Consider the following 27,205-nt stretch of genomic DNA (forward strand, 5'->3'; position numbering starts at 1 on the left):
CAATCTGGACAACCCAGCCTGGTTATACGCCCCCCTAGGACCTCACTGCTGTCTGATGTTGTGGTTACAGTGGTTTTCCTTTAGAAAGGAAACACAATGCCACACACTTTAACATGTATGCAGTGATATTTTGCAATATCCTGACAGCTATGGTGAAGCTCAAGACTGAATCAATTTTTTTAGCCCAACAAATGTAACTGCCTCTAGCATTTGACAGCTCACCATTTGGAAGTGTTCTAAACAAACCTGACTGCATGAGACATACAAACTAATACTTACACATCTGAGCAAATCTCCCAGGTGTTCCCTTTATTATAATTAAGAGTAGGGGTGCAGACAGGCGGCATGACAATGTCACATCTCCCCACAGGTGACACTAAACCGTCTAATAGAAACGGTTCAAAACAGGAGTCAACATTGTCGGGTGATGTTTTGTCTTCAATTATTCTGCTGCTTATCAGACTTACAGGCTTGGGCTGGGTCAGAGCGGCGTTCTCTTTACGTTTGACAGCCAAACAATTGGCGATAACATGTCCAGTTTTATGGCAATAATAACATTCACGCTCCTCTTTAGAGGGACTGGATTTGACTAGCCCGGTAGAACCACGGGGTCCCCCAGCAGAACGCTCTTTATTAGCAATCACAGCGGGGAAAGCTTTATGTGTAAGAATATACTCATCCGCGGCCACCGCCGCCGCAGCCAGTGAGCCTATCCTTTGTTCAGTAATATGTGTCACAATCCGCTCTGGCAAACAACGTTTGAACTCTTCTAATAGCATTAATTCACGCATTGCGGCAAGATCGTTTATCTTTTCTGAACTGCACCAACGATCAAAGAGAATACTCTTGTCTCGAGCAAACTCGACATATGTTTGAGCAGACGTTTTTCTGGAGTTTCTAAACTTCTGCCTATACGCCTCAGGCACCAACTCATACGCTTTCAGAATTACAGCTTTCACAATGTCATACTTTGTGCTGTCCTCCACAGGGAGTGCTGACACGACTTCCTGAGCCTTACCATTTAACTTGCACTGCAACAATAATGTCCAAAATTCTTTGGGCCACTTCAGTGCATTAGCCATTCGTTCAAAAACGGAGAAATATGAGTCTATTTCAGCTTTCCGAAATATGGGAACTAGAGCAATATATTTAGTAATGTCGAAGGTGGTGGAGAAAGGTTCACATACCGCACCGGCTGGCACCGATTGTAATGTGCTGCTTTTAGCCTCCAACTCCAGTTGACGTAATCTGACAGCTTTGTCAGCCTCAATCTGCATTTTTCTCAATGTCAAGTGCCGTTCTTCCGCTCTCTCTTGAGCTTCCAGTTGTAGTCTAGCAAGGCGTACTTTCAGCCGAGCATCCAGACGTGAACTAGCACTGCTCTCAGGAGAAGTAGGATCATAGCGGGGAATTGTAAACGGGGTTTTCAGCTCACCCGCTGCTCCACTGCACAGCGAGGCCGCGGCAGCGACTGCGTCCCCATTCCTCCGCCCAGTGCCAGCCTCGGCGCCCTGTTCACCAGGCACGCCACTCTCAGCCACAGGGTCTACCCGTGCTGGAACGATAACTCCCAACTCCACCAGTCTGTTCTCAATAAGAGTTTGTAATTCTTTTTTTTTAATTTGGCTAGGATGAACAATCTCATAGATTGCAGCAATTTTTATTAAATCCTCCTTCTTAAATTTAAGGAGCGCTTCTGCAGAAGGGGCAACAAAAAAGCTTTCTAGCTCTCCAGCGGCCATGTTAATCAGTAAGGCTCAGGATCAGTGGTGGCTGCACTCTGTAAACGCCAAGTAATGAAATACCGACAGCAAACACACCAGATAGTAAATTTTTTTTTTTTTTTTTGTATATATCCCGGACGAGCCCCCACTTGTCACATCTCCCCACAGGTGTCTAGGGGCTGGGGGGGTGTGGACAATCAACCTGTTTGCGTTAGGTATGAAAGGAAGCCAGTGGTTTGCGGTACGGTTCTTTACTTGGGTTAAATAAGAAAATTACAAATCAATAGCGGGGGACAAAAGGTCCAGCCACGCCACAGAACAAACAAACAAAAAAAAGAACAATTTCAATGCGGGTTTGACACACGGAGGTTAACAGGTCATTTTAGAACAAAGACAAATCTACTCGTTATGAGCGGAGGCACGGCAAGGCAGTGCTAACAAGGAAAACTCAGACAAAACCCCCCCTTCTAGTCAAGCGGACTAACAAATGCTGGCAAACACTCACAGGCCAGTAGGGGTTGTTTTAAAAGGGCAGGAACACGGTAACACAAATCTACTTGTTCGTACGAGCGAGGACAATCCAAAAAAAATTCAAAAAAAAAACACAGCACAAGTCACTTACTGAGAGCGGCAGCACAAAGTTATACAAACAAACTCTTAACGTTAAAGCACACGTCGTAACAACCATAGTCAGCGTAACAGACACCTCTGTTGCGCTGGGGAGAAAGACACACACACACACACGCGGCAACCCTCTCTTTAGCAGTCTCCGCCGAGATGTAGTGCTTCGAGGCTTTGTAGCGCACGCCCAGATTGCAGAACGAACATTGGTGGAGGAGTCTCGTAGCCAGCCAATTGTGAAGAAGAAGAAGATCCTGTTTGCATGGGACCCGCCTACATTCACTCCCATTCATTGACTCGGGGCCCCACTTCCAAACTCTCTCTCTCTCACACACACACACACACACTCGTCACTCACACCTAAACGGACCAGGGGTCCGTAACAACAATAGTCACTCCAGCCGATCACCTGGTGAGCTGACCAATCAATTACGGGGTTGTGTAAAACAAACAACAAAGCAAAGAAAGAGGTTTTGTGTTGACAAAAAAATGAAGAACCTAGTGTGCCTGTGATGATTTCCTGAGGTGGACTGGCTCAGTGCGGAATTTGACCATGGAGACAATTTGACTGTTGAGTGAGGTTACCAGGATCGGCTGGGTTAAGGCCTTCAACTTGATGCCTGCATGTCTGGCCAATTCAGAGTCTAAGAGAGACCAAGAGAACTAGAACTGGGAGGGGCCTCCAGAGTAAGGCAGAAATCGGGAACTGTGCCCACAGTTATCGAAGAGTGGGGGCAGTTGGTGTAAAGCTGGATCCATACTCCATGAGAACTCTCTTCCCCCTGCCCACGTTACGCCCACAAAATCATCATTTTTCTCTCAGACCGCCAGTTGTGCAGTGCTCTCGGACACATGGCCCAGGCAGAACTTTTTCTCTCAAGGCTGTGCTTTCTTCAACCATGCTGTGATTGGTCGGAATTTATTGTGGGCGTGATGAATGTGGAGAAGCGCAAGAGCTTCTTTAGATGCAGAACACACAGACAGAAGGAGGAAGTACAACAACGATAGACAGTTTAGATGAGCAGCTGGCAAACAGCTCCTGGAAGGAGAAACATGGTGCACAGAGGAGAGTGTCTGTCCAAAAGGTGGCGATAAAAATGAATCCCAGTATTGATCACGGTGTTACAGTGGCTCGACGCACATTAAACACCGGGAGACGGGATGTATTATTGCAGACAGTCATCCACACATTCGCAGAATTAAACTCACACAGACCAGAGGTCTGCTACAGTCAGCTACACTAATCTTCTATCTATTGTCATGCTGTGCGCCCTCTTCCCTGAACATTATCAGCTCGTTAGGCCAGGTAACCATGACTGTGCACACAATTCGCACTACAATTGCATTGTCAACCTTTTGTGTGTGACGTGCGCTGCGTAGGAGGGCCGTATGAGGAGTTCTGCACACACACGTCTCGCGGAGTATGGTACCTCCATGCCGAAACAAACTTTTTTTTTTACTCTTACCACCCGTGGAGCGAGTTCTCTGTTCTCGTGGAGTATGGAACAGCCTTAACAGGCACTTCCTGACAAAGAGACCCCTCTGGGATAGAGGCACTCACCTGAATTGAACCGTCGTTCCCGCTCCGCCGGGATCAGTGAGACAGATCAGTTCAGGTGAGTGAGTGCCTCTAACTGATACACTGAGAACATTTTTGTTTGTTTGTTTGTTTTTTAATTATTAATTCATTTTAATGACCTGAACTATACCACACTTGGTTATAATTGCCCTACACCGTACACACCCTTCACATCATTAGTCGGTATACTTGTCAGATCAAAAAGGCACTTTGCTTCCTCATAGCTCCATGTTTTCCCTCTGGTCATTTTGTGCATAGTGTCTCCTGATTTTTATGGTCACTGTGACATTTACATGTGGAAATTATACAACTATGATGTATAAAAAGGCCCAGGCGAGAAAAACAGAAGACAGTGTAAGGACGACCCATGTGTAGGTCTTTTCCCCCTCCAAGATCGCATTTTTGGAGGCCTTAACATGCCCAAAAACTCACCAAACTTGGTAGAAAAATTCATTCGCCCGAAAAATTTTGAAATTTGCTGACTTTTGAAATGCACATATAAAAATGGCTCTATAGCGCCCCCAACGCGTAGCCCCTCTGGCCGGTTTGACACAGGATTATGAAAATTGGCACACATATGTATCACCTCAAGACGCACAAAAAAGTCTCTTGGACCCCCCCTCCAAACCCAACAGGAAGTCCGCCATTTGAAGGTTTGTGGCCATTTTTGGCGATGTGTGACCCTGCTGCCAAACTTTTCACGCCTCGCATACTTCATCGGATTGAGCTGAAATTTGCCGTGTCCACTCAGGACACCATAGGGAATAGACGCATTCCAAACGGTGCGGCCGGGGCGTGGCCTCAAAGTTTGACCATTTCTGAGGACACAGAAAGTCTCTATAACTTCTTCGTTTTCTGTCCGATCTGTACGAAATGTCACATGTATGATCAGAGTCTGACCCTAAACACATCTATACAACAATATTGAGGCTTTGACAGAGCGCCACCTACTGGCTACACAAAATGTTGTGTGTTGCGTTTTTCTGCCTGCCCCTGTGGCCTGTTTTGAGTAGGGTCACGAAAATTGGCACACATGTTTATCACCCCAAGATGCACAAAAAGTCTCTTGGACCCCCCCTCCAAACCCAACAGGAAGTCCGCCATTTTGAAATTTCTGTTAATTTTTGGCGATTTGTGACCCTGCTGCAAAACTTTTCACGCCTCGCATACTTCATCCAATCAAGCTGAAAATCACTGTGTCCACTCAGGACACGATACAGAATAGACGCATTCCAAAACTCTTACAAAAGTAATACGGTGTGGTGGGGGCGTGGACTCAAAGTTGACCATTCGCCATTACAAAGGAACTCCCTGTATTTTTTGCCCTAACGCGTAGCCCCGCTGGCCAGTTTGACACAGGATCATGAAAATTTGCACACATGTGTATCACCCCAAGACGCACAAAAAAGTCTCTTGGACCCCCCCTCCAAACCCAACAGGAAGTCCGCCATTTTGACTTTTGTGGCCATTTTTTGGCGATTTGTGACCCTGCTACAAAACTTTTCACGCATCACAAACTTCATGCAATTGAGCTGAAATTCACTGTGTCCACTCAGGACACCATAGGGAATAGACGCATTCCAAAACTCTTTCAAAAGTATTACCGTGTGGCAGGGGAGTGGCCTCAAAGTTGACCATTCGCCATTACAAAGGAACTCGCTGTGTTTTATGCAGTACTACCCATACACTTTATGCAATGTGGACAAAATCTTACAGTACTGCTATGGACCCGGGTCTGAACAGATATATATGCTAATAGGATGATTCGGTCATAGCGCCACCTACTGGTAGCAGGAAAGTTTGGTTGTAAACATGTGTTTGTTGTATATCTGTGGAAATGAGAGGAGGAGAGCATAGGACAGGAGAGTATAGGAGACGAGAGCATAGGAGAGAAGACTGCGATGACCCTGCGGATCGCAAGGTGCACAAGGGCCCGCAATGCTGCTTGCAGCTTTAATTTATTTTATTTTTTTGTAACTGGTAGTTTTTTTTTTTCCTTCAATTTTGTAATCCAGCAAAGGTTGAATACGAAGCACAGCTCTGTGGAGTCCCTGCGGCAGTGCTAATTATCTAACACCCTCTGATCGTCTTTTAGATGAACAAAAAAGGTAGAACTCAAAAGCTGGCAAATGCACACATACACATGTGTACACTAATTGCCATTCATGTTGGTGTGTTTTTCTTTGAAAAGGCCCTGGAGACAGTGTAGCTTTGTGTAGATGAGAAACATCAAAGAGGTTTCATAACAGTGAAATGCATCAGAGAATTTTCTGTGAAAACAAAAGTGTAAAACTGCAGTGTGAAGTTATAATTTTGCTTTGCTTGTGTGTATATGTGTGTGTGGGCGGTTGCATATGTGTGGGTGTGTATTAAAGGCTCGACCTCACTCTGTGTATGTGCGTGTCCTTGGAGGAAATATGTGTTTACCTCAGCAACATCGCTTCACAGGGGCTTTGCTCTTATACATGTGGCAGTGAACACATAATGTATGCACACCCCGTCATGATCTCACATTTTAACAATGAAGGTAGCACTTTAGCACCAGTGTAAAGGTAGACTTAAGTAGATGCACCAGGAATAGATTAAACAGCTCACTTTTTTATCATTACTGCTGTAACCATGATCTTTTCCTAAACTGAAGTGAAATAAAACATGAACACATGCTGAAGGACCTAGTAGAGTCTAGATGATGTCAACAGTCTGCCCTCAGGACCTGACACTTCATCTGACTGACAGGTGATCTGGGGGATACAGCAACTCCAGGGCTTAGTGCTATAACTCATACCTTCCAAAAAGTCATTTTAAATCACCAATCAAAAAGATGAGGAGTAGGTGAAGGTGTGGAAATAAAAAAAAAAAGTTGAGTCAAAGTGGGGGGTGGGAGGATCATGGAGAGGGAGGTGAGAAGCGGTGACAAATGCTGGCATTTTGCTCTGCTGTCCACATGAGAGTGACTAACAGAAATGCAGCTGGCCTAGCCTTTTTTGGATGACAGGAGGAAAAAAGGAGAGGCCTGACATTTGAGGAAAAAGGAAAGAAGTAGGGAGGACAGGAATAATGCATGAGCAGCGGCGCTGTGAGCGAGGTAGAGATTTATCCGCCGTGTTTGACCTCTGTGGGGAGAAGAGCGTAAAGATGTGAAACCAGGACAAAGACTTCAGGATCAGACGGATGATTCCTGAGGACTTCTGAAATTGACAGTGATTTAATTTAAGCTTTAGCTCATCAGGAAGTCTCTTTTAGATTAAAACATTTTCTCCACAGACAGAAAAACATACATTAACATCCCACAAATACTCAGCAGCCCTGCAGTCTCATGACCTTTAGTTTCCTGGGTATGATATTTATATTGATGTTATCTGCTTTTATTTGTTTTTAAAGAGCTACTTTTCATTGTTGTTAGCTCAGAGGACCGGTTGTGTGTAACCTCAGATCTGCTCCTGCTAGATTTGTTTGTAAAGGATGATTTAAAGGTGTCATCACCCATCAAGAACCTTACTTTTCCACTGTTTTTTTCAGCTTAGGTGTTAAAACTGGTTTGTTAAGTTTAGAAAAAAAGGGAAAAAAACAGACCTTTTTTGAACATCAAACACATTTTTGAAACAAATTTGTGGCTACAATGGTGACAACTGCAACCCCAAACCACACATTTGTGCTGTACTCGTCACAAATAAGAAGGTGCCAGGAAAAACTGAGATCCATGGTTTTACATTTTCCTAGTGAGGGTGGACCAAGCAACAACCTCCAGGGTTTAGAAATGACACCCATACAGAAGTGTCAAAAATTGCAGTTATCCCACAGGGTCCTTTAGGAGCTGGCTTCAAAAGTGAGTCAGTCTCCATTGACCCATATGTTAGCACCCTCCCCCTTACAGTATTTGAGTTCTCTTTTTGTAATATTTATGTACATGTTTTAATTATATTTAAATTAAAATGCAATAAAATTAAGGGAGTTACTTTAAATGACAGGTCAGCGCCAATTTACAGCATGAGCTGTTCCTATAGCTGCCTACCTACCTTAGCTTTACTTGTGCTCCACCTCTTTGCCTATAATTAATATAAGTGAGTAATATAAATTGAAGGTGCTCTGAGCACCCTAGCACTGCTAGGTTGCAATTGCTCTAAATTAATTGATCCAATATCTCCAAGAAGGCCACTTCTGCATTGGCTTCATTTCTGACAAGGCGCAAGGAAAGAATCATGACCCATGAAATCTTCCTGGTGAGGACAGTCGGACTGTGACACTCGCATGTCCATTCAGTGCTGCTTACTTATCCAACAATGTCTTTTTTTCTCTTTCTGCTACTCCTCTGCGTCATGCCTGAGTGCATGTTGTGCTCTGAATGTATTTTTGAAAGGAACCCATTCACTCTTTCCTCACTGCTTCAAGCACCAAAAAGCTAAGTCGGAATATAGAACAGGACATCCAGTACAGTCCAGACCAGAAGAAAGAGAAGAATGATGCCCTGTAATGAAGTTCTCAAAATCAGAAAAGCAGGAGGTAGAGTGTATTTACAGCCTAATCATTACATAGCAGAAGACATATTCAGACAGTCGAATGAAAGCAGCCAATTCACCACTTCCTCTGTCCTCCAGTCTGATTCCAGCAGATCAAGTGTGTAGTCTCACTCTTGCTTGTGCTGCATAGACAACAATGCTAAAGTATCTGTGTGTTAAAGTAGTGTTTTTAACCAGAAATATAAATACTAATTATTTTTTACAAAACAAGACACAGCAGACATTTAGGTGCTTTGCAGATGGTGTCATCCTGTAATGAAACACCAAATGTCCCTCAGCAGATTCTTGGAACACAACACATATATTCATCTGTCATCTTCTCCTTTTCTCATTACTGGCTCCTCTCACAGCACAGAGCAACATGACTGCTGTACGTCAGCAAAAAGGAGCAGACAGGCAACACACCTGGGGCCATCTGGCATTTTGGAAAATCTATTTCCACTATTAATAATCGAATAATTGTCAGGGATAATAGGCGGTTTGTTCACCAGTGGTGCAACTCCACTCATCAGCCCAGGACAGATTGTGTCTTTTTGTTCTTTGTTGTTGTTCATTGACAAACTCTTTACCCATTAGGACTGCAGTTGGTCACATTCCATCCTCAATAATCATGAGCAGACATTAGCAGAAATACAGTAAGACTGTCACCGACAGCAGGGACTACACTAAAGCAGACAGAGGTTACGCTATACTATATGTGTGTTATTACAGTTATTGTCTGCTTCGCAAGATGGGATGTGTTTATTCAACTGCCAAGTGTATCAGGAATACACTCTGACTTAAAAAACTTACAGTTTGTATTACATTACAGTCTGAACGAGCCACACACAAGCCACTAAAGCACAAATATCTCATTTGCCTGTTACTAAGGGAACATGAGTCAGACTTTAATATTGTAATTTTGTCTTAATTTCGGTGCTTTGACTGCAAACAGAAAGCGTTAATAACATGTTGGAGGACAGCAAAGGCATCGTAAAAAGTGTTAAGTACCATTTCTTCCCTCCAGGCAGCAGGCGTCCCACAAACTCTGCTGTGTTTTACTGTCACTCTGAAGCCTCGTTACTGATCCGGAGGGAACCAAAGAAAAAAGGTTTATCACTGTGGGGTAGAGCCGTTGTACTCTTCTGCTCCTCTCTTGGTTGATATCGATGGCCATTTTGATGGTTCAACAGTTCAGTTGTGGAAATAATTTTTTCCATGTGTTAATGAAGAACACCCCCACTATCTCACACGCATGAAGAAAAAAGAGGCTCTGAGATCATGTAAAGGACAGCAGTGCTGAGAATAGCTCTCTGATTATTGCACAAGTGCTCCCTCTTTCTGTCCTCCTCTGCCCCCTTTCTCTCATCTCGCCGCATTTCCATCATCACAGCCATCCTGTTTATTTCCTGCTTCTCTTATTTTCTTCTTCTCTCTTGTGTTTGTTTGTGAGAGCAAAGCAGAGAGGGAATGTTGTGCAACCCTTCTGTGTTTATGCTGTAAAGGCAATACAGCCTATGAGACTAGAAGATGCTTCCTTTGAAGGACACTGTAGAAGAAGAAGACTTTGTAGGAAGATTTCCACATCATGATAGTCATGATCTCTGAGGAAGAGAAGCCTAGTCCTAACCAATGGGCTAGAACCAGACACATTCTTGTCTTGGAACCTCCAGTCCAGCTTTAATGTTTTGACATAATTCTACCAGGCTTTACATTAATTTTTTTGTTTCCATATTCTGATCAATATCCAGATCATATATAATTATCATAGAACCTTTGTTGTCAACAGAGTTCACAGTGTTACTGTAGAATCATTATTAGCAGAGCATGCTTCCACATCATGTTTGCGATGTATTATTGTATGACCCCGGTTGGATGTTTACAACTCTGTAAACTCTAGAGCCAGAGCCAGGCGGCGTGTTTAACTTAACGATGCTAATTAAGACATACTGTGAGAGATTACACAGCGTGTTCGCGTTAACTGTCAACTAAAATTAATCAGAGCATGGTTGATCACACTGCTTTATCCTCCTCTTCTAATGTGACCCGTTTTTATTATGTTATTTTTTTTTTCATCTTTTTACCCTGATGCATAAAACATAAGCCGATTTGTTAAATTAGGCAACGCTGAGGAACACAATGAGTCTACATTCATAACAGGGCTTCATGTGCAATTAAGCTCCAGTTTTCTCATAAGAAATAAAGCAATGTGCAAACACTGAACTGATGCAGTGGGGGTTAATAGAGAGGAGGCTGTCACCATTCCACCAAATCAATAAATGTGTGTGTTTTTCCAGCTGACTGGCAGATTTGTGTGGCTTTCCACGGTATTGAAATACACAGTGAGAGACAAACGCGTGCATTCATAGTGCTGTCATGCAGTGTGTGTGGATTCACAGGCTCCTATAGCCAGCACCTGGTTAATATTATTATATATTATGTTATTACATTGGTTCTCTTGTTAGTGACAACCTACTATCATGCACTTTAAAGTCACATTTTTATGTATGTTTACATTTTCTGCTCTCTCACACACATATGAAATATGTATTGAGCGCACACTATAGTTTTTGAATTCATCTTTCTCTTGACTGCTGCTGGAGAAGCAGTACTTTTTGGGCTTAATTATGTCAGGTTGGTTTCGTATGTGCCTGAAAATATGTTGAATGAAAACACACTGCAGCCTGTTGCTGGCATGCTGCAGAGACTTCTGCCCTGTTTTGCGCGCTCTTTGTCCTTGCCTCCTTTGCAGCAGTAGAGTCTGCCACATGAACTCCATGGAGTAAATTGTAAAATTGCAGCCTGTGTTGGGTTAGTTAGTTAGACTGGTACTCTGTCTAATGTTTCCACCTCTCTTTGTTCTCTCTGAAGACTGTTGACACACCATCAGATTAAATAATTAAAATTGCCCACTAATGTTGGTGTACTGTTCGTTTGTTTACGTCCTTTGTTCTCTTTGTCATTCTCACAGCTAGCAACGTGGGACTCCGTCCACGGACTCAACGGAAGTCTGAAGGAGAGCCGAATAGAGAACGGCATGCAGGGGGTGACAGTCAAAGTGGTCACTTTACTGGTAAGCAACACAAAACATGTAAATGACAACTGCATAGATATTGTAGTGGATTTTTTGGAAGTTATAACGTCTGGCATAGAAAATTGAATTCAGTTATTTGTGCTTATTAAAGATGTTACTATATCCCACAGAAACAACACATGGTTATGTTTGTGCTGGATTACCAGAGCATACAGTATGTTTGACGTAATCTGATCACTGGACTAATATAGCTGCAGAAGTGCTTGGTGGCCCAAACCATGCAGCGGACTTTGACCTGGAGTCTGGAGTCCATGTCCCCTCCTGATACTAATGCGTGTTTCATCACTGTTGCAAATGCTGGTTAAAACACACACATATAACATTTTAACATTAAGACATTTTATGAAAAAAGAAACCACTATTTTTCTACCATGACCAGACCCCACTGATTTGCAGACTGTTTGTCATTTTTGTTGATGTCAGAGGTCTGCTGTGTGTGTACTTCAGCCAGGACAGGTGTCATCTTCCAGCCTCTCCCTTCAGTGTTTGAATTTAGCAATCTGCTGGTAGAAAGGACACCTCTGTTATAATGACAAATACTGTACACTGACAGTAAAGTCAGGTTTTCTGTAAAAAGAAATCCTGCAGAGAGATTTTAAGGTTGCAGATTTGTGTTTATCAAAGATCACTGTGAAGATACGTATCTTACAAAAAGAGAAATAAATATTCTGATGTTTTCTCCACTCTTATTTTATGATTGCATTTTCACTTAAGTTCTTTAAGCATTACTTCAACTATTGATATAAAAAACAGCACAAACTACACTTCAGTAAATCCACAGAGGGAAAAAAAAATCCTTCAGTCAATAAAGAAAAACTCCAGCCAAGTTCCCTCTACACTTTTTTTTTTTTTGCATTGATTCTTGGCTTAAGCAGTGCGTCCGCTCACTGTGATTAGTTTAAGAGATACAAACAGCCGACTGTTTCACTGTCCCACAACAGCAGCAGGTTCTGCCAGAGCTTTCTCCTGTGCTGCCACAGCACCGAGGGGACACACGTCTAACCAAGCGAGACTAATACCTTCACCCTGTGGTTCATCCCCTGCAGCTGCAACACTTTCAGGTCTCACTGCCGCCAGCTACTAACACTCACACAATCAACGCAGCAGTACCTCTTGGAAATGATCAGATTTGTGCAATCTGTCAGACTGTTGGAGTCTGACTGGTACAAGTACAGGCGCAAATCAACTGCACCTGTTATTAATTTCATTCCTGACAGAAGTTTGTCTTACTTTCTTTTGTTGTCAGTGGTTTTGCTTGAAGCCGCCATTTTTGGAACACTCTACTGTGTGTAAGGCTTTTATCCTCACTAACACCCCCACCTCTCCGTCGCGCTCTCTGCAGGAGGATCCTTTTGTCATGGTGGCAGAGAACATCCTCGGGCAGCCAAAAAGGTACAAAGGCTTCTCCATCGATGTCCTGGATGCCCTCGCCAAAATCCTGGGTTTCAAATACGAAATCTACCAGGTGAGACTGACTCACACAGCCAGGTTTAGAACAGGTGTAATTATAGACTGCATGGAGCATAATTCAGAACTGTTTTGGTAAATCACAGTTTAAGATGCGATTTTTAGTGGTTTGGTTATTTTTTATTTCAGGTGGCAGATAGTAAATATGGAGCTCAGCTCTCTAATGGCTCGTGGAATGGCATGATTGGCGATCTCATCAATAAGGTAAAACCGTCAGTCTCCAATAAACTCTTACCGGTACTTAGTCTGTAGTGTGAAACACTCTTTTTTTCTCTACCAGATATACTTACATACAAACATATGTGGACAGCCAGGCACCATATGTGTTTGCTAGGCTGTTGTAGTCTGTCCTCTTTCAGTCCTTTAAGCATTTGTAAGGTCTGATGATATGTAATTAGGTCAGATGTCGGGTGGCATTGAGGTCAGGACAGGCATGTTTTTCCACTTTAAACTGGGACATTTCTTTAAGCATTTCAGGACATTTACCACTGTTTCGTCCATAAAATCTCAAATTACATTAATTAAGAATGGACAACCAATCAATAATACAACAGTCATCATGTGCAGATGTAGGAGACTGCAGAGTTAGAATTGGATGATGAAGTGGCACATTGTGTCATTTACTTCATTAATTCACATAGTGTACCTCCCCCTGCAGAGGGCCGACCTGGCTGTGTCAGCCATCACCATCACACCTGAGAGGGAGAACGTTGTCGACTTCAGCAAGCGTTACCTCGACTACAGTGTCGGCATCCTGCTGAGAAAACCTGAGGAGAAGATCAACATCTTCTCCCTCTTCGCACCCTTTGACCTTGCTGTCTGGGCCTGCATCGCTGCCGCCATCCCCGTGGTGGGAGTGCTTATCTTTCTGCTCAACAGACTCCAGGCTCTGCGCTCCTCCACTACCCAGAATGCACCTCCAGGCCAGACATCTAACGGAGTGGGATCGGGAACTCTGCACAGCGCCATTTGGATTGTCTACGGAGCGTTTGTACAACAAGGTGACTGTGTCTTGTTCTATACAAAAGTTGTGTGACCATGTCCCTAAACTGTCCCCGCAAAGATAGAAGTACAAGCAACACACACACCTGCCAACATGTGGATCCACACACATTTAGACAAACATGAGCAGGAACACACTCTTAAGAGTTTCCCAACAGAGGCACCCAGCTGCATCAATTATGGTCTGGCAGGTTGCCTGGGAAACCTTTTAGGCCTAACGGGTTGTGATTAGATGCAGCCGTGCATCCTCTCTGCTCGCTGTGATAAAGCTCTGCTCTCACCTGCTGTTGGAATCAGGCGGCAGGTGGCCTCCCGGTCACCGTGGCAACCTGTAACTGACAGGTCATAGGTCTAACCCCACGCCTTCAACATGTGTCAGTGAACACCTGTTTGTTCCAAAGGTGGATACTTACAACACATACTGAAAACACACAGTGTCTAAGTAATGTTTGTAACAGGTGTGTGTGTGTGTGTAGGTGGGGATGGCGTGGTCGGATCGGTGGCTCTGAGGATCGTCATGGGCAGCTGGTGGCTCTTCACGCTCATTGTGTGTTCATCGTACACTGCCAACCTGGCAGCCTATCTCACCGTGTCACGCATGGACCACGCTATACGGTAAGCTACACACACAAAAACACTTTTCTTCTGTTTCTCACAAAACACACCCTGCCTGCGGTGACCGACCTGCAATATACAGGGTTAAAGTGGCTGCAGAAGGAAATAAACTGGGCAAAACTGTGTAAAAAGCAGCTCCTTCATATCTTAAGACACAAAAATGAAGCACATTGATAGCAACAGGGAGATCTCTGTACTTGCTCTCCAAACTTCTAAAAATGGCAGGTCACTTAGTAATATCCTTCAGGGTTAACCACATTAACCACACATGGTCCAGATGTGACCCCAAATGTTGTCCTTTTTGCACTTTCAGTTCAGATATTTTATTGAGTTTAACAAACATATTTTCAAAAATATCTGATTTTAATATCTCTGCATTATTTTACATGCTGTGCTGTGTTAATAGCATAAAATGGAAATCCCTGTGAAAACCAGTGTTTGCTTTTCTGACCCTCCACCACCACACAGTGAGTCCACTGGGGCTGTAAAGCAGCAGTTTGTCAGGATCAGTGATGATCAGACGGTAAATAAAGACTGAGCAGCTCCCTTGAGTTGTTATCCGCAGCTCTGTCTTCATCTCCTGGACTAAAGGTGCTTCATTCAGTCTTTATGATGCTCGAGGTCAGGGTCAGAGTAAGGACAGCAGAGACTCTGCTCGGATTATGTTTATAGAGTTCAGACAGTGTTGCTGCTCCACCATAGGAAAGTGATAGTTATCACTTGTCCCTGTGGAGTTTTCAGCTGACTTACAGCTGTATCAATAGCTTCTAATATTTTTTAATCATTCTTCATTTTTAATGACTCACTTTATCAACTGAAGTACTGACTGACAAAGTGCCAAAACAGTGAAGAGAACATAAAGGCACACTGTGACTGAGCTCACCAGCTCCAGCACTTATTTGCTGAGGTTGAAGGAAAGTCACTTTGCCGCCGCATCATGTCCACTGGCAGTGATTTATTCTGCTGCATTGTCATACAACACACAAGTCAGGACACAACATGCTGTATAATGTGTGTATGAAAAAAAACATCATGGGTGCAATAAATATTGTACATAAAGATGTAAAATTAGAATTTAAACTGACCTCATTGTGCTCTGTAGGCAGCCAATAGAACACATTCTGTCCACAGGAAGCTCAGAAGCAGCTTCATAGCTGCCACTTCACAGCAGTTCAGCGTTAATTGTTTCTCAAACACATTTGACTGATTCTTAATCTTAAAAAGGCTCCTAATAAGATTGATCATCTCAAATCTCTGCTGCGGGAGGCCAGAAACGAGCTGCACCTCCTCTCTAATTGGACAAATCTCACAGTGAAAGGCTTGGAGGAGCACAAGTGGATCTTGTGATCAATTTTAAGGTTTGACTGTTTTACTAAAAAAAATCAAAATAAAAGGCTCTCAGCTTGAATATTTCTCCATGAAGAGACAATGTAGCTCCCAAGTTCAAGTATTTAATGCATCTGAAAAAACCAGTAGTCTTTTGTCTGAACAGCACTGCTGACTCTTCGCTCTCAGTCCTGTAACCGTTTAACCCTTCTGTTGTTGCTGAAGAACACACTGACCTCAGCTCTCGTTTTTCGTGGGAGAGGTCCAATCGCTGCGAGCAGAGAGGGAAAGTTTCAAAGTGTTTAGGAGTTCAGGCACAATTTATGTATCATAGAGGGTTTCATAAAGCCCACATTTCTCATGAATAAAAAATAATATATTTTGTTGGATGAGGACAACAAGAGAAAAGAATGTCACTGGTCTGTGTAAACACACCACTTAGTGGGGTAAGAAGAAAAACATGGCAACATCTATGTGTTAAAATGCAAAAAATATTCATTTATTAATTCTCAAAAATGCATTTTTATTGGGGAGACTTCCGGTGGAGTGAGGCGAATGGCAGCTTAAAATCTCTGCTCCTAACCGGTTGCTTTTTTACCCCCTCTGAAGTACATAAAGAGATAAGAAAATTACTGTAACTTAAAATGGAAGGGGATAAATATAAGAAGACTAAATATAAACAAGGCTCAAGACGCGTTAAAGGGGATTTAGTCGAAGAAACACACAGCGAGGAGGAAAGCCACGAGGATAATGGCGACGCTGATGAGCAAGAAGCTAACCCCGTTATGCAGGATATCTACAATGAGGTTCGAGCGCTCAGGTCGGATCTTAAAAATCAAATGAGTGACTTTCGACTCTCCTTTCGTGAAGACATGAAGAAGGAGTTGAACGAGTTTAGGGGAGAAATCAATCAGAAACTCCAGGAAGCTACAGGTGAGCTACAGACTACCATAGCTAGAATGACGGAGGCCGAACAGCGTATAGCTGACATGGAAGAATGGGACACAGCAGTGAAGGAGGCCCTCACCCAGGCGTTAGAGAACCAAGAGACCCTGCAGGCTAAACTGACTGAACTAGAGGCGCGCTCGCGCCGGAACAATCTCCGTATATACGGGATACCAGAGGAATCAGAGGGGCCCAATCTATTGGAGTTTGTAACGAGGCTAATTAAAACAGAAGTTGGCCCGCCGGTCGCAGATACGGACCTTGGAATACAGCGCTGCCATCGGGCACTTGCCCCAAAACCCCCCAAAGACGCGCCGCCCAGATCACTGGTTATTTGCTTCCAGGAGTTCAGAGTGAAAGAACAGGTTCTACACTCTGCGTGGAGAAAGAAAGATGTACGCTACAAGGAAAAAAGGATCTATTTTGATCAGGATTATCCCCCCGAGATACTGAAGAAACGAAAGGCGTACACGGGGATATTGAGAGAACTTAAAGCCAAAGGAATCCGCTTCCAAACTCCACACCCAGCTAAACTGAAGGTGTTTTTTGATAGCGGAATCCAAGTCTATGAGAGCGCGGCAGAAGCGGCCAAAGAGTTGAAGAAGAGAGGCTTCTCTATGGAGACTGTAAAGGAGGCAGACCCTGCAGCGCTGAAGCAGCGGAGAAAGGCAACGTGGGAGAAGGCAGGTGCGGACCGCCGCAAACAGGTAGTGGATTATGGGCGGATACGAGAGAGACTACGGAGCTTTCAACATACTTCACTGGGAGCATCTGCCGCTGATGAGTGACGTGCCTGAGGGTAAACAGCTCCACACAGCCATGCTTGGTCCAACGCCCCCCCCCCCCCCCCCCCCCCCCCCTTTTTTTTTTTTTTTTTTTTTTTTTTTTTTTTTTTTTTTTTTTAATGGGGCCTTCAATCTTTGACTTTTGCCTAGTTATGAGAGCCCATATAATCCCTTGGTTCTTGAACATATACATATGATATGCCTAATAGGAAAATATCTCCAGAATTTGTTTATGATAACTAATCTACTAAAGAATTTAATTTCCTCCCCCAAAAGTGCCTGTGTCTTGGAAGGCTATACTTGTTTTTTGAACTGTTTGCCGACTTACCAACAAAGAGATTGTATTTTTGTTATATTGAGCCTGATAAAATGGAACATTATACCGGTTATGGAGAAATTGACTTGAAAAGAATGCTACTGGCGCGGTGTATCTTTTTTGATACTGAAGAGAGGCCCTCAACGGATGCGAGGAGTCCCTCTCAATTTAAGTTTCTATTTGAACTTTGGACTTGGAAGTCTTTGTTTGTTTGTTGGTTCTGTTGTTTCTTGTTCTTGTTCGAGTTAACATGGGTAATGTCATACGAGAGTATTGAGGTGGAAAAATACATATGCATCATCAGGTATATAAGATAGTTACGCTAAATGTTAACGGGCTGCATAGTCCTATTAAAAGGAGTAAAATTTTAGCCAAAATGAAACGAGAGAAGCTACAGGTAGTTTTTTGGCAAGAGACGCATCTGTCCTCCTTAGAACACGAAAAACTTAAAAAGTTTGGCTTTCAAAATACCTATTACTCATCTCATAAATCAGGTCGTAGAAGGGGTGTGGCTATACTAATTTCTAATGCTGCTAATTTTGAGTTTATTTCAGAAGTGAAAGACAAGGAAGGAAGATTTGTTTTGGTAAAGGGCAAACTAGACAACGAAGAAGTGACATTATTCAATGTGTATGCCCCCCCAGGGAGCAAAAAAAGTTTTTTTAAGAAAATATTTGAATTGATAGTCCTGGAAACACGGGGAATTTTGATCTGTGGGGGTGATTTTAATGTTCATCTTCAACCTAAGCTGGATACATCTAATCAACGCCAAAAGAAAAGCCCAAACGCCACTTTAGTCAGGAAGATGCTTGCAGAATTGAACTTAATTGATGTGTGGAGGGAGGGTCATACAGGAGAAAAAAAGTTCACTTATTACTCTCCGAGCCATGTAGCTTATTCACGAATTGATTACCTATTCATGTATAAATCAGATTGGCATAGAGTTAGGGATTGTACAATAGGGATTAGGGATGTGTCTGACCACGCTGGAGTGTATCTAACCCTGCATTTGACTAATCAACGGAGAAATACACTATGGAGACTTAATACAAATATTTTAAATGACAAAACGGTACGGAAGCAAATTCAGAAGGAATTTGAATCATATTTACAAAATAATGATAATGGGGAGGTGTCTCCAAATACTCTGTGGGACGCGGCAAAGGCGGTTATTCGCGGGAAAATTATTGCCCTTACAGCTTTTCGGAAAAAGGAGAAACAGAGGAGACTCCTCGAACTACAAGAGGAAATGAAGTTATTAGAAATTAGACACGCTGAACAAAAACATCCTCAGATATTGACTAGACTGAATAAAATCAAACAAGACGTAAATGGTATATATGAAGAGGAAATTGAAAGACAACTTAAATTTACTAAACAAAGATACTATGAAACGGGTCCTAGAGCAATGAAATTACTTTCTTGGAGGACACGAAAACAACAGGGAAAGAACACAATTTATAAGATTAAGAATCCCAAGACTCAAGAACTTTGTAGTGAACCAAAGGATATCCAAAGGGCCTTTGAATTATATTATAAAGACTTGTATACCCAACCGACCATGACAAACTTTACAACAATGGAGAACTTTTTACGATCATTAGATCTGCCCTCTATAGGAGAAGTACAGAATAAAGAAATTATGGCTGAGATATCAGCAGAAGACCTGAATAAGGCGATTTCAAGACTGAAAGCTAATAAGGCTCCGGGTTCAGACGGATACCCGTCCGAATGGTATAAAGCATTTAAAGATCAAATTATACCTGTGCTGCTTAAATGTTTTAATTATACACTGAGGATGGGGGAAACCCCCCAATCATGGAAAGAAGCGGTTATCTCTATTATCCCGAAGGAAGGAAAAGATAAAAAAGAATGCAGCTCATATAGACCAATATCAGTCTTAAACGTAGATTACAAAATATTTGCTTCAATTCTGTCTAAGAGACTGGAGGCCATCGTCCCAGAGTTGGTAGATCTTGATCAAACAGGTTTTGTATTAAATAGACAGACACATGATAATGTAAGGAGAACATTACAATTGTTGGGTCATATTATATCAGAAGATCTCAGTGCAACTTTGATCAGCCTGGACGCCGAAAAGGCATTTGATTCGGTTGGTTGGGAATATCTATATAGGGTACTTGCAAGATTTGGATTTAGGGAAGGCTTTATTAACTGTATAAGAGCGTTGTACTTTTCTCCAACAGCTAGGATTAGAGTTAACGGTCACTTGTCACGAACTATTCATTTAGAAAGAGGGACACGCCAGGGATGTCCCCTGAGTCCATCTTTATTTGCGTTATTTATTGAACCCCTGGCCCAAGCAATTAGGGAGGAATCCAAAATACAGGGGATTACGATTAGAGGAGAGGAACATAAGTCTTGTATGTTCGCGGATGATATCCTGCTTTTCATCACAAATCCTGACTCTAGCATTCCTAAATTGATGTCCTTACTGGGAGAATATAACTCATACTCTGGATACAAGCTAAATATCCAAAAAACACAAACCCTCATATTTAATTATACACCTCACCCGGATATAAAGGAGAAATATAATTTTAAATGGGACTCGTCCAAACTAAAATATTTAGGAATAAATTTATGTAAAGATATGTCAAAACTTTTTGAAAATAATTATGGCCTTATTAATAAAGAAATCAAATCTGACATTTCTAGATGGACTCTCCTCCCACTAGATATGAGTAATAGAATAGAAATAATTAAAATGAACTTGTTGCCACGGCTTCTTTATCTCTTTCAATCACTGCCCTTGGAGGTCCCTCAAAAACAATTTGATGAGTGGAACGTCTGGATTTCAAGGTTTATTTGGAACAACAGAAGGCCCAGGGTCCAGTTCAGGACTCTCCAGCTGAACAGGGAGAAGGGAGGCAGAGCTGTACCATGTCTACAGGATTATTATTATGCAGCACAATTGAAACCTCTAGTATATTGGTGTGCCCCAAACTATGAATCCAAATGGAAATCTCTGGAAATCACACAGATAAACATCCCAATACAGACTCTAATAGGCAATAAAGGCCAAGCTGAAAGATATTACAACAGTTTAAACCAATGGACATTATTCACTTTAAAAATATGGTTCAAGGTTTTGAGGAAGTTACAGCTAGAGAAACAAGCTAGGGTCTTGAATTGGGTGCCATATGACCCAGAATTTGAACCTGCTAGTTTGGACAAAGGTTTTAAACGATGGGCCAGGAAAGGAATCACATCCTTTTGTTCCCTCATCTCGAATGGCAAATTCCAGAGCTATGGGTTAATCTCAGACACATTTGGACTGGAGAAGCAAGATTTCCATAGGTACTTGCAAGCCAGAGACTATTATAATAAAAAATTACAAACCAGTGATGGAAACGAATATAATCTGATCTCTATATTACAGGATGCATACCAAAATAAAGATAATAACAATCTGATCTCAAGGATATATTGCGTTATGCAAGCCTCTAAAACTCATTCAACAACATATATTAAGCAAAAATGGGAAAGGGAGTCAGGAACACAAATATCAGACCAGACTTGGGCCAACATATGTAAGACACAAGCGACCATTGCAAATTCACGACTATTGAGGGAATTCAGCTGGAAAAATATAGTGAGGTTTTTTAGAACTCCTAAAATAACGGCATTACAAACAGGCATTCAGAGCCGAGGCCTCTGCTGGAGGCAATGTGGGGGTGATATGGCCAATCACTACCATATTTTTTGGGCCTGTGAGAAAATCCAACCATACTGGAGAGAGGTGGCAACCGAGATAAATAAAATAATGGGGCTGGGTTTAGATTACTCTTTTGTTACGTTATACCTCGGCAAAATACCAGAAACAGTTCCACTAAAGGATAAATACCTTTTGAAGATACTTTTGGCAAGTAGCAGAAAAGCCATAACTAGAAAATGGTTACAATTACTCCCCCCAACATTGGATCAGTGGCACAGGATCATTAGTGACATTTATTGTATGGAAAGACTTACCTTTGTCTTACGACTTGAGTTGGAGAAGTGTACTGAACGCTGGGAGAAATGGACTGTGTATGCGCCACAAGTAACGATGTAAGGCCAGGATGTATGTGTAACAGAATCTCTTGACTGTAAATATGACACCCATGGTGTTCTTATTGTTCAATGTCTATATATGCAAAACTCTAATAAAGAAAAAGTTACAAAAAAAAAAAAAATGCATTTTTATTATGAAATATGATAATAACAAAAGATGAGGATGGTTATTTTTGTTTCTCAAAGGTAGATACAGGTGGGACTTTTATATACATTTATATCCACCACACTCGACACACACATAGTATACTGTAATATAATACAGCCAAATCATCAATAAAGATTTATATGCGTTCTGAAGTGAGTCACTATTAAAAATGTGACTGAAATGCAGATGGACTGCAAAAAAATACTGTTAAACGACTGCAAAACTGTTTTCTGAAACAAGATTTTAATAGACAACACACACATGACTTACAGCGACTGTAACTGTTCTGGTGCCTGACTTCTCGCCTGCTTAATCTTTTTAGTCCAGATTAATGCATCTCAGCTGTGAGAGATGCTGAGGCATAATCATGTCCTGGGTCTGCCCCAGAGTCTCCTCCCTGATGAGCTTGTGGCCATAGGTGTGGGTATTAACGTAGATCGACCAGTAACTTGAGAGCCTTGCCTTTTGGTTCAGCTCTCTCATCACCACAACGGACCGAAGTGGGGCCACACCAGTCTACCTGTGGATCTACCACTTCATTTTCCCCTCACTCATGAACAAGATACCTAAACTCCTCTACTTAGGGCAGCATCATGGCCCCAACCAAGAGAAGGCAAGCCACCCTTTTCAGGTTGAGAACCATGGTCTCCACTCTCCAGTGAGAGCTGGAGGTCATGGCTCAATGAGGCCAACAGGACAACGTCTTTCCCGGAGTGTGACTAACTTTTAGCATCGCTGGCTTCTTCTAAGTTTCTTCTCAGATTTTGATGTGTGACCTGACCTGTAGGAGAAGTCTTCTCCTTTTAAACAAAAGTTTGAACAAAGGTATAAATGGGATATACATGTGTCTGGATGAGGCAGTGCATAAATGAAACACAGCAGGAATTAATTGCTCGCTAAAAGAAAAGTGTCACAATCAGTGGTTTTTATGCAATCAGATGAAATCTACTTTCCAGACAAATTGATAAGAATTAATTGCAGTGTAATCAAAGAGGTGTAATTGAGGATTTAGGATTTTTTTCCCCTAAAGTTTACTGTTGAAACATCTAAGGAGATTAGCATTATTAAAAAGTAATGTCTGTCCTTCTCAAATAACTGAATCTGAATATTTTGTTTTTATTGAGTTTTATTCTTGCACAGTCTGATTGAAAATCTTTAGATCTTAGCTTGTCTCTCAGGTGGAGTTGATAAAAAATGCAGAGCACGGGTACGTCATCATTTATCTTGCATGTATAAAGAATGTTATCTCTCATTTCTCATCTAAATGTACACAGCAGCCTCCTCTCAGTGACGCAGCAGCTCCTTCCCCCTCTGGCAGTTCTCCTCAAAAAATCAAATCCACACTGACATTTTCATCAGCAAATCCCCATCACTTTGTAAAGGCCGATTCATCGAGGAGCGCAGAGTGTAAATGCGAGAGTAGAAGACGCTGGTGCTACTGACTTTAAATGAGTGATAAAGCAGAGATTTACATGTGATGCAGACTTCTTTAAAGGCTCCTCAGACAGTATGGAGTCATCTTGTTTTTCCACCCAAAAACATGTCACTGCTGTGAATCAACCAGCCGAAAAACACATAGACATTCATGATTCATGATGGCTGTTTGCATAGGATGTTAATGGGTTCTACTGTTGGCACAAAACAATCTTGTGTATGTATGTATATATGTAGCTATGCCTGCCGTTTCTTGGAGAAGAGTAAGTTGGGAGACCAGAAACATTTGTCTCTCTGCGCACAGATTGCACCTTACCTTATTAACACACTGGTGTTGGTGTGAGTGTGAGTTTATATTTTATTCCAACAGAGGCACCTTGTATGCATTGATTTAACATAATTTTACCATGCCAGCCACCTTTATTAATACAACTTTTGCTCTTGTTATTTAGAGGATATTCTGCCTGCTGATTGTTTTGGTTGTATGCTGTTCATTTCATTATTAGTTTTTAAAATGTTTTTGAAACATTTGAGACAGAAAAAATCAGTCAGTGCTAATAAATCAAACAAGTCTCCCATGCCTTTATTGTTGAAAAAGTTTCACATCTCATAGTGTTAACAGCACAAGACAAGTGTATAAACCTTATCAGCAAAAATAAAGAATGAAGATGCTGTGTAAAGATAACAATTTGTGTTCTGTGTGTCCTCTATAGGTCCTTCCAGGACTTGGCACGGCAGATAGACGTCGACTACGGCACGGTGAGGGACTCTGCCGTCTATGACTACTTTAGGAACAAAGGCACCAATCCTCTGGAGCAGGACAGCACCTACTCAGAGCTGTGGAGGACCATCAGCAAGAATAACGGCTTAGACTACTCCGTCTCCAGCCCGTCAGAGGGCATACGCAAGGTAGGAATATCATCTTTGTATCTTTATCACACAATAGCTTTTACTCATGCACATATAGAGTGTTAATAAGGTATTATTATCTTACAGATTTACGATGTATTTTGTTTTAGACCAAAAACTTTGGCTACAAAAAAAAATCACTTTTATTTATGACTGTTCTTGAGCTGCTGTAAAGTCCTGTTACTCTAACAGGTTGTTTAAGGAGAACAGATTAGTTCATACACACTCCTGTTTTTATTCACAGCAGGCAAACATGTAAAGACATTGCTCTGTTTACCCATTACTTAACTGCAACAGCAGTTCAACAATACACCAATTAGCGAGGCAGCGCTGCATTGTGTTTCTGTGTGTGTGTGTGTGTGTGTGTGTGTTAAAAGTCGTGTTCCACTTCTGTACGTTATTATGCTTGTAGATCTCCCAAAAAGCAGATAACAAATTAGCATGAGACAAATTGACTCAGCGCATCCATTATTCAGCCATTTGCATGAAAAACATCCCCCAGATACTTTAACGTTTCCTCTCCGCAGTAACCCCAAACTGTTCCACACACAAACACTTACGTGCACATTTCAATAAAGTTTATTGTTATTGTGATATGTGTTTTAAATACGATCCTTAAGAGATGCTCATACCTAGAGACAGAGGAGGCACTCACAGTGATCAGTTCCAGGATTAATGACAGACCGATAAGGTGATTCCTGATGTCTCAGGACAGAAAATTGGAGGTTGTGTTCTTATGTGCTGCACAGACTTGTGGGTTGTGACAGTGAATTGTAGCTTGTGTGTTTCTGTGGATCTTCTTTGAGGCTTTATCCCCCAGGTTTGTCCTCTTTTGATTCAAAAGAACCTTCTTCCCCCCGATCGCTGCTCTTTTCTCAGCAGCTCAGCGTGTCATCACGCAGCTCAGCCTGTTGCACAGTTTTGTCTCTCAGCGTTACCTGGAGAGGGAAGAAAAGCGCACTCTCCTCAGATGTCGAGACGTAAACACGTAGCAAACAGCGGCGGCAGATCATCAGAGAGATGTGACGCAGTAATCAGGTCGTGACAGGATGCACAGACTGTTACTATAAAAGGAACAGAGAGAGAGAGGCGTGTGTTCATTTTGTATTCACAAAGACTAGCAGTTATTAGTGACACCGAACATGTTGAAGAGGTGGAGGCAGCTGCTCTGCTGACACAACGAAAACACACACATCCTCATCTACTAAAACCCCACTCGCTGCTTCAATGCGTGCATTACTTTCACCTTGTCCTCACCTCCTCCACAATCCAGCCTGATTAAAAAACGTGCAGTTTGACTATCTACATTGCAGGGGAATGACTGTGTGAACTATAATATTACCGTCACAAACATATCAAAATGTTAATTAATTTGATCACAGATTAATTACCTATCCAATGCATTAAATATGAACTTCCTTTCCTAGCAATATGTCAGTGTAAACAAATTGTAATTGGTGCAGTCCTATAACTGTGTTTTCCCTCCTTCATGTCTGCAGGCGAAGAAGGGTCCCTACGCCTTCCTGTGGGACATGGCAGTGCTGGAGTATGCGGCCCTGACGGATGACGACTGCACCATCACTGTGTCAGGAAACAGCATGAGCAGTAAAGGCTACGGCATCGCCATGCAGCACGGCAGCCCCTACAGAGATCTGTTTTCACAGAAGTGAGTGACTCACAAAGAGCACTTCTTACTAAATGTACTTTTTAATAGGTCAAATTTCCTTCTATTACAGCCAAAGGCAGTCTTAAAAGGATACATGTTCCTCGAGCTCACAGTGATTATCGTTTGGCTGTCAGACTGGGTCAAAGTGTGAGCATACCTTCAGCACCACAGAACACTCCTTCTCCTGTGCAGTTTTTAATAGAGCAGAGCAGTTGCCAGGATTTTAGAAATATTAAGTTCCAAGGAGTGGAATTATTATGATGAAATACACAGTATGCCAAAATGTCATTTAAGCTAGCTCCTCCATTGAAAAATATAATTTTGATATATATATATATATATATATATATATATATATATATATATAAACATAATACATAAAGTAATTGAATTTGATAACATTTCTCAAAGCTGATGGGCTGGTCCTCCCTGAGAGGCCATACCATAACCCCTTGTATAAAATCCCTGTGTCTGCCGCCAATATATCCAAGGAACAGCAGCAGAGTCTCCGTAGAGATGTACTGTATTTTCCAGACTATAAGTCGCACTTTTTTTCGTCCTTTGGCTGCGTATGCGACTTATACTCAGGTGCGACTTATATATTAAAATATACAATAAGTTAGCCTTGTGTCCTGACGTCCCATTACAAATATAATGGTAGCTGTTCTGTCTCTCTCCTGATGGTTCCCTTCCACCTACAGCTTGTCCACACTTTGCATTCTGAGCATAGGTGAGGCGCACATTCATGGAACATGTGCTTGCAGCTGAGCCTCAGACCTCACCTGGCAACAAGGAATTCTATTTTCTGGTTGGTCGATAGGTCGCTAATTCCAGACAGCTATATGAGCGCACAGTAGTTGCCTTTTACTCATTTACAGGATATTTGTAGGAATTTCTGTGCGGTGAAGCTAATCATTTCTCTGTGTGAGGACTTGTTAAAATGCGTATGTCTGCCTCTCAATGCCCTGCAGCTGCACCACTTAAGTTAAGAGGAATTCAAGAGG

The 27,205-nt window shown here is 42.1% G+C and overlaps 1 protein-coding gene across 1 annotated transcript in view; it reads left to right on the forward strand.

The window, feature by feature from the left end:
- The window catches only part of grid1b (glutamate receptor, ionotropic, delta 1b), a 445,711-nt gene that overhangs the window by 406,467 nt on the left and 12,039 nt on the right, over positions 1 to 27,205 (forward strand). Inside the window, exons 9-15 of the mRNA XM_028430922.1 lie at positions 11,392 to 11,493; positions 12,857 to 12,979; positions 13,111 to 13,185; positions 13,640 to 13,982; positions 14,460 to 14,598; positions 24,340 to 24,535; positions 26,035 to 26,201. Coding sequence (XP_028286723.1) covers positions 11,392 to 11,493; positions 12,857 to 12,979; positions 13,111 to 13,185; positions 13,640 to 13,982; positions 14,460 to 14,598; positions 24,340 to 24,535; positions 26,035 to 26,201 — 1,145 coding nt within the window. The remainder of the gene's footprint in view (positions 1 to 11,391; positions 11,494 to 12,856; positions 12,980 to 13,110; positions 13,186 to 13,639; positions 13,983 to 14,459; positions 14,599 to 24,339; positions 24,536 to 26,034; positions 26,202 to 27,205) is intronic.

This window comes from Parambassis ranga, chromosome 19 (assembly GCF_900634625.1).
Source record: "Parambassis ranga chromosome 19, fParRan2.1, whole genome shotgun sequence".
NCBI lineage: Eukaryota > Metazoa > Chordata > Actinopteri > Ambassidae > Parambassis > Parambassis ranga.